Source organism: Leishmania martiniquensis, chromosome 25 (genome assembly GCF_017916325.1).
Source record: "Leishmania martiniquensis isolate LSCM1 chromosome 25, whole genome shotgun sequence".
Lineage (NCBI taxonomy): Eukaryota > Euglenozoa > Kinetoplastea > Trypanosomatida > Trypanosomatidae > Leishmania > Leishmania martiniquensis.
In genome coordinates, this window is record NC_090160.1 from 257,310 (window position 1) to 265,000 (window position 7,691).

The 7,691-nt window shown below is 50.3% G+C and overlaps 6 protein-coding genes across 6 annotated transcripts in view; 4 read left to right on the top strand and 2 right to left on the bottom strand.

The window, feature by feature from the left end:
• Nucleotides 1-362: 362 nt before the first annotated feature.
• On the bottom strand, nucleotides 363-1,301 carry LSCM1_05271 (uncharacterized protein; the record flags this gene model as incomplete). Its single annotated transcript, XM_067322743.1, has 1 exon — nucleotides 363-1,301. The coding sequence occupies one exon, from the start codon at nucleotides 1,299-1,301 to the stop codon at nucleotides 363-365; it is 939 nt and encodes a 312-aa protein (XP_067178108.1).
• Nucleotides 1,302-1,688: 387 nt separating this feature from the next.
• On the bottom strand, nucleotides 1,689-2,261 carry LSCM1_05272 (uncharacterized protein; the record flags this gene model as incomplete). Its single annotated transcript, XM_067322744.1, has 1 exon — nucleotides 1,689-2,261. The coding sequence occupies one exon, from the start codon at nucleotides 2,259-2,261 to the stop codon at nucleotides 1,689-1,691; it is 573 nt and encodes a 190-aa protein (XP_067178109.1).
• A 1,418-nt stretch (nucleotides 2,262-3,679) lies between these two features.
• Nucleotides 3,680-4,180, top strand: LSCM1_05273 (uncharacterized protein; the record flags this gene model as incomplete). Its single annotated transcript, XM_067322745.1, has 1 exon — nucleotides 3,680-4,180. One exon carries the CDS (start codon nucleotides 3,680-3,682, stop codon nucleotides 4,178-4,180), a length of 501 nt encoding a protein of 166 aa, XP_067178110.1.
• Nucleotides 4,181-4,573: 393 nt separating this feature from the next.
• Nucleotides 4,574-5,074, top strand: LSCM1_05274 (uncharacterized protein; the record flags this gene model as incomplete). Its single annotated transcript, XM_067322746.1, has 1 exon — nucleotides 4,574-5,074. One exon carries the CDS (start codon nucleotides 4,574-4,576, stop codon nucleotides 5,072-5,074), a length of 501 nt encoding a protein of 166 aa, XP_067178111.1.
• A 392-nt stretch (nucleotides 5,075-5,466) lies between these two features.
• Nucleotides 5,467-5,967, top strand: LSCM1_05275 (uncharacterized protein; the record flags this gene model as incomplete). The annotated part of the gene is made up of 1 exon (XM_067322747.1): nucleotides 5,467-5,967. The coding sequence occupies one exon, from the start codon at nucleotides 5,467-5,469 to the stop codon at nucleotides 5,965-5,967; it is 501 nt and encodes a 166-aa protein (XP_067178112.1).
• A 1,498-nt stretch (nucleotides 5,968-7,465) lies between these two features.
• Nucleotides 7,466-7,691, top strand: part of LSCM1_05276 (uncharacterized protein) — a gene marked incomplete at both ends in the record, with an annotated part of 3,288 nt that continues 3,062 nt past the window's right edge. The window contains one exon of the mRNA XM_067322748.1: nucleotides 7,466-7,691. This exon is cut by the window's right edge and continues 3,062 nt beyond it. Coding sequence (XP_067178113.1) covers nucleotides 7,466-7,691 — 226 coding nt within the window.

Sequence of the window (7,691 nt, forward strand, 5' to 3'; positions counted from 1 at the left end):
AGTAATTGGCTGAGGCACGCCATCTATTAAAGTTGCTCGTGCACAAGGCATCATCTGTTCTTCTAAAGACTGCCAGAATATGGCAAGCTCAGCGCACATTTGTTTAGGTGCGCCTCACTCTATTTTGTTGCTTAGCATTTTTTTTTCACGTCGCATTCGGGAAAAAAAGCGGGAAGCCCATAGGAACAGGTCCCGCAGCATTTCGACTGTCACCGGGAGAAGGAGTCGATAGTTTACATATTTTTCTGCTTTCGTTGCTGGTGGTACTACAAAGCGAATAAAGCGATGAGTAGGACATACAAAAATGATATCGGTACAGTTTTTTTTTTCGACAAGCTCTTTTTTGCCAGGTAACAGAAAGCCTATTTAGCCACCACCTTCTTCACTCGCGACTTCTTGGATTTTATCTTGTTGACAGACATCTGCTGGGCAGCGTGCGGCTTCTTGACCTCTGCGCAGGATGGCACAAAATCAGCAGCTACACGCATGGGCTTCTTCTGCTGTAGCTCAAATGTGTACGGTGGGTGATAAGACGGGTGGTAATGATCTTTTTGCTTCTCTTCGATTTGTTTCCGCTTGTTGTCGGGAGGAGCAGAAAAAACAACCTCCGTGCCATCGCCGTAAAACAGATTGTGGTACGTACCTTCTGCCTTGGCCCGCTCTGGGTGTTCCTTCTTGAACCGCTCAGCATTATACGGAAGCATTAGCGGTACACCTGGATCGACGTACGCGCGCCGCTCTTCCCAATGGCGAGGAGGTCCACTCGCTGTGGGAATTGTAAAGCGTGCGTTGACTTTGCTGTTGTACGCATTTGTCTTTGCACGAAGATTGGAAGCATAGTGCTCAACGTAGCTGGGAACTTCTGAGAAAAGGCTCTGCTCCATTGCAATGATATCTTTGCAGATGTCCACCGCATTTCGGCACACATCTTCGTCATCGCGGCCAAAGGCACTCAGTCCTCGAATAACAGACATGTAGCCCTCATCCACCTCACGTGTAGCCATATTAAAAACATGCGGGTTTGAAAGATCGTCATCTGCCGCTGCGGGTTCCTGCTCTTCACCAGAAACAGCTTCCCCTTCGGCGACTTCGTGCAGCGCGCCAGTATCTACTCTGGATTCCCTGGGTGCACCATTCTCCTGCGCGGGAGGGGCAGCCTCGGGCGCTTCAACTAGCTGTGCTTCGGTTTCTGTTGTCGACATTTTCAGAAAGGCCTCCATGTTTGGTGTGGTTGCGCTTGTCAGGCGTGATCGACGGCTTTTGGAGCCTGTCTGGATCTTGGAACGAGCAAAGAACGACATTGTTGTAAGGGGTCAGCCCAGATCCGCATCATACGGAGGCAGAAAAAAGCGAAGGAAAAATGGGAAGGCTTTGTGCAGAGAAAGGGAATCATCCTTTTTCCCCTAAGCGTCTGTTCCTGAGTGGCAGCATGGTGTGGGAACTTCCTCTTTGTATTTGCAGAATTGCCTCGGGGTGACCCAAAAAGGCCGATCTCGCGGACACTTATGCACATCCGTGAATTAATCCCGTGATATCTGTGCTAATTATCCTTTTCATTCTAGTCCTCCCCTTGCCAATTCGAACAGCAAAGGCTTAAGTACAGAGGCGCTCTAGTCCAGTCTATTCCACTGTTTTTATCCTCTTTGCAGAGTTGCGCACCAGAGAGAACAAAATAGGCGATGTGAGATTCAGCGGCTTCGCAGCTCAACAAATAGTGCCATATCGTTAGCTTTAACAGCATATTGTGAAAGCTGGTCTTCTAGAGAAGGAAGCAACTTGGGCGTTTGGGTGTGGAACTGGGCACGGCTTTTGTGGCGTTGTTTAGACCTCTCTCGAAATCTTCGCTCATGGGCAATGGCACTGATTGAATGAGCTTTTTTCTGCTGAAGGAATTTGTGCGCATCAGCGACATGTGCTTTCCATATTCGCTCTCGTTCTTGTGCGCTTCTGCCATGTCGCTTGTTGGAAGGTGCGTTACCCTGTTCATAGTTACCTTTGCACTCTACGAAAGTGTAAATAGCAGATGAAATATCATCACACTCCGAGTTGTTTGCCGTCATCTCACAGCCCTCTTTTTTGTCGCCAATGCGCGACAAAAGCTGTTCGATTTCTAAAATCTGATCTTCGGAGAAGATTTCTTCCTCAATTGGATTTGCAGAAAGGTCGTCGTCATGAATATTTGAAGGGTGTGGTGATCTGCAGTGCGACCCGGAAGAGGAAAGCTCTCCTCTGCGTTTCATTGCCTCACGGAGAGCTGCCATAGAAGCAGACGGAGATGACAAGGTGAAGGTGTGGGAAGCAAGCGGAAGAAAAGTGTATTCATGATAGGGAGGAGCACCTTTTCATTTCCCTCGCCCTGTGGCGTAATGAAAATCGAGCTCCAAGTCAGGGGGCGTAGTTCCTCCGCGTCCTTCGCCAAACTCTCCCTCGGTGTTCCCGATGCAGTAAAAAAAACCTGCTGCGTGCTAATATTGAGGAGCAGACATGTTATCCAGGAACTGTGAAGCGGGTCTCCCCCCCCCCCGCCTCCTGCCTTTCAAGTGAGTACGGTCAACTAACACCGTTGAGCAAAAGGTGTCAACCAGAAGAGCGGGAGGGAGGGGGAATCCTCCAAGAAACCTTCATGCCTTCTGTTCAGCGCAAGTCACCCACACTTCAGCAGTCACAAAGCCGGGCATGTCCACCAAATCTTTAGTGCTTGACCTGGGTACCCACTCACAAGTACAGTGGTAGCTATGTCGCTGGCAAAAGCGGTAAGGGTCAGACTGCTGTCAGTGAAGCCATGATATCGATCGCTTGTGTACCTGTCCCTTGCGGAAAAGTCTCTTCGCTCGGGCTCTACTACCGGACTGCCTTGCTTGCGGGAATCCATGACCCAAGTTACTTCCTTATAAAGGTATTACTAGTTTAAACGCTTTTGATAAAAAAATAATAATGGTAAAACACTTCTCGCACACCATGAGCTGTACTCTCCTTTGGCAAGCCTGCGCTAAATCATATTTTGACTTACAGAAACAGTTGGTGTCAGTATAGTGAGCTGAGATGCTTTCACTCAAGAGGCTTTTTCGATTTGCTAAAGATCTGTCATTGCTTAACATTTGTGATTTTTTCAACTTACTACAGCGGATGGCTTCTGCGCAGCTTGTGCTTCTCTGCTCTTCTCTGAGTACAAGAATGATAATTACAGGTGGTGAAAAGGAGAAAAGGGCCCGTGACAGCACATCGCGAGGGATTCGGTAGTAGTGTATTTGAGTCTCATTACCTCCACTCTTGCAAAAGGGGAAAAACACAGCATCACAAAATCGTCTCTTTTCCATTACTGTCGAAATAGCCCTTCTACTGCTTTAACGGCGAATCTGCAAAGGTCGCACTGAGCAACAGAAGCGAAAAAAATCTAATATATACACATCGCTCCATCTCATGTTTATCCGACTGAACTTAGTTGAGGCACACAGGAGGTGTGTGACGCACCCTCTCTCGAAGAGCCGGCATAGATGAGCAAAGACTCTCTTCACAGTGCAAGGCTACACTGCATCCATTGAAGTACGAGTCGCTTATACTCGCAAGAATGCCATTAATTTTGCCTTTAAGGTATCCACACTTGATTTAAAAAACTTCGCATCTCTTTTTTTCACGTGCCGCGCATTTTTAACTATTAGCTCATTTTTCTCAAGTCATAATGTCTGACGAGGATCACGACTTCACCCATCAGAGCGGCGGTGACAACGCGTCCAAGACGTACCCCATGGCTGCTGGCGCTTTGAAGAAAGGCGGCTATGTATGTATCAACGGTCGCCCTTGCAAGGTGATTGACTTGTCCGTGTCGAAGACCGGCAAGCACGGCCACGCAAAGGTGAGCATTGTCGCGACCGACATCTTCACCGGCAACCGTCTCGAAGATCAGGCCCCCTCAACGCACAATGTGGAGGTGCCGTTTGTGAAGACCTTTACATACAGCGTATTGGACATCCAGCCCAATGAGGACTCTTCTCTCCCGGCCCGTTTGTCCTTGATGGACGATGAGGGTGAGAGCCGAGATGACCTCGACATGCCTCCGGATGCGGCTTTGGCTGCTCAGATCAAGGAGCAGTTTGAATCAGGCAAGGATGTGCTAGTTGTGGTTGTGTCGGCGATGGGAACTGAGCAGGTGCTGCAGACAAAGAATGCCGCAGAGAAGTAGACGACCAATTACCCTTTGTTTTGTTTTACTTTTATGTTACGAAAAGAAAAGAAAAGCAACAGTTCTGTGCCTGATTTCGTGGATCGGTGATGTCGAGCATCACGCGCCTGCTCGACGAGGAGGTATGAGGAGGTCATTGTGGGTTCTCCTCTTGCCTTATATGGTTCATTCTGTTGAAGCACATGACTCTGTGAGGGAAAGAACTTCCACATGTTCTCTTCAGCGTTCTGTTAGAAGCATATGCCTGTAGCATGTTTTCGTGTAGAACGGATTCTTTTATTGCAAGACTTTCTTCTTCCCCTCTTCTTGTGTCCCTCACGAAAAAAATCACAACACTGATTTATTGCGTATGATGCTGTTATGTATGTAGCTCCGCCCTGCTTTCTCCACACAATGTCTGACGAGGATCACGACTTCACCCATCAGAGCGGCGGTGACAACGCGTCCAAGACGTACCCCATGGCTGCTGGCGCTTTGAAGAAAGGCGGCTATGTATGTATCAACGGTCGCCCTTGCAAGGTGATTGACTTGTCCGTGTCGAAGACCGGCAAGCACGGCCACGCAAAGGTGAGCATTGTCGCGACCGACATCTTCACCGGCAACCGTCTCGAAGATCAGGCCCCCTCAACGCACAATGTGGAGGTGCCGTTTGTGAAGACCTTTACATACAGCGTATTGGACATCCAGCCCAATGAGGACTCTTCTCTCCCGGCCCGTTTGTCCTTGATGGACGATGAGGGTGAGAGCCGAGATGACCTCGACATGCCTCCGGATGCGGCTTTGGCTGCTCAGATCAAGGAGCAGTTTGAATCAGGCAAGGATGTGCTAGTTGTGGTTGTGTCGGCGATGGGAACTGAGCAGGTGCTGCAGACAAAGAATGCCGCAGAGAAGTAGACGACCAATTACCCTTTGTTTTGTTTTACTTTTATGTTACGAAAAGAAAAGAAAAGCAACAGTTCTGTGCCTGATTTCGTGGATCGGTGATGTCGAGCATCACGCGCCTGCTCGACGAGGAGGTATGAGGAGGTCATTGTGGGTTCTCCTCTTGCCTTATATGGTTCATTCTGTTGAAGCACATGACTCTGTGAGGGAAAGAACTTCCACATGTTCTCTTCAGCGTTCTGTTAGAAGCATATGCCTGTAGCATGTTTTCGTGTAGAACGGATTCTTTTATTGCAAGACTTTCTTCTTCCCCTCTTCTTGTGTCCCTCACGAAAAAATCACAACACTGATTTATTGCGTATGATGCTGTTATGTATGTAGCTCCGCCCTGCTTTCTCCACACAATGTCTGACGAGGATCACGACTTCACCCATCAGAGCGGCGGTGACAACGCGTCCAAGACGTACCCCATGGCTGCTGGCGCTTTGAAGAAAGGCGGCTATGTATGTATCAACGGTCGCCCTTGCAAGGTGATTGACTTGTCCGTGTCGAAGACCGGCAAGCACGGCCACGCAAAGGTGAGCATTGTCGCGACCGACATCTTCACCGGCAACCGTCTCGAAGATCAGGCCCCCTCAACGCACAATGTGGAGGTGCCGTTTGTGAAGACCTTTACATACAGCGTATTGGACATCCAGCCCAATGAGGACTCTTCTCTCCCGGCCCGTTTGTCCTTGATGGACGATGAGGGTGAGAGCCGAGATGACCTCGACATGCCTCCGGATGCGGCTTTGGCTGCTCAGATCAAGGAGCAGTTTGAATCAGGCAAGGATGTGCTAGTTGTGGTTGTGTCGGCGATGGGAACTGAGCAGGTGCTGCAGACAAAGAATGCCGCGGAAAAATAACCTAAGTACGGCCTGAGTCTTTTCTTGTTCATGCGATAATGTGACTTAATCGATAGTTGGACTTGAATTATGGTACCACCTTCGTTCTCAGTATTGTTATGCAGAGGTCCGCTCGGTGCGCCGAGGAAGTTAAACGGTTCCTTCTTCGTGACAGGGTGAGGCCACTACGACGCAGCGACGTCATGTCCCTTGGTGGAGACGGATGTTGGTGGTCAGGTTCGGCACGGTGTTGCGTCGGAGGAGCCTGCGAGGGATCAGCGGCCTTGCGGCCATCCACATGGCAGACGCAGCGTCAGCATGACTCGGATGTGCCTCATCGACGCCCTCGCCGCCCACTGGTGTATGGGGGCCTGAGCTGCTTCCGTCCCTGGAGGGGGTGGGGCACCTGCCAGGTGGTCCCAGACGTTATGGGCGCGCCTGTGGGGCGACCTGCAGCGTTTGGGCGGGTGGAATTGGAGACAGGGGCTGCGCGCACACGGCACGGCTGGCATTGCTCTACAGGGCGCCTCGGGCAGCACAGCAGGGCGCCATGGGCCAGGTAGAGTCGAGCTTAACGCATGCTGTATGAGCAAATGGACAAGTCATAAATATATGAGAGCAAAGCTAAGTAAGGGTAAAGGTGAGATGTTTTTGTGCTCTGTTCTGATTGACAGCAAAACACATCAAGCCTGTCGTGCGTCCCTAAGGCGCCTCGCAGGGGTGAGATTGCCCTGTAGCGGGTTGTCTAGTGAAGCGTTTGATTTGTAAGCCTGGGTTAGTGTTTTTTCTCTGCTGGTAGATACAGCAGTCTGAATACGCTGCTAGGCAGATGGCTATACGGAAGCAAACGCAGGGCAGAGGAAAAGGGAGACTTGAACTTGGCTTTCTGACGCCGGGATGATATTTGTGAGACTATGCGTATGCCCGGAGGGTTTTCGGAAGCTGCGTTGCCGGTACTTTGTCGACAGGGTTCCGACTTAGGAAGCAGCAATGCTTGAAATATAGGCAACAGCAGTTCACAGACAGGCAAGTCAAGTGAGCGCCGTTCATCATTTTGTTGTGTATGAAACCTATTTGGCTTCAGCTCTTCCTATCGGATTGCTCTCCTGAGTCTTCCCTTTCCTCATTGCGAGCCGACGATAAACCTCTTTGTCATGCTTTTCTTGTCTGACTTCCCGTAGCACACATGCCACTATGGTAGCAAGCCGTGCTTGCGAAACCAAAACAGTAACGCCAAGTGTGGTTCTCTCCGCCAGATTTGCGAACATATACCCAAAGTCGAGCTCGTTTTTTTTGTTTTTGGTTCTAGCACCTACGGGGCACAAGTGGGCTTCTGTGTCTTGTCAGAGCCGACACGCTTTGAAGAGGAGCGGCAAAGAATCCTTTCACCCCTGAACGAACGTGCCCAAGCCAAGTCATATGCTTCCGGAGACGTGGTACAAGCGCTACTCGTTTCGTGGCTCATCGGCCTATTGCTGTCCCGGGGGAAGATACTAACATTTTTCTCCTTCAGGTAGTAATGTCGAACTTCGCCCAACATCCTGATCTCACGCTCAACGAGCGTCTGGTGTGGCGACCAGCGAGGGGAAAGGAGCATGTCTACCACTACATTGTGCAAAGGTCTCCTACTGCCAGGGCACGATGTCGGAAGTGCTCGCAGCTGATACCGAAGGGGGAGTTGCGAGTTGGCGTCCCTATTCGCCACAACGCAGGCGATAACGGGTGGATCTCTGCGTGGCAGCACC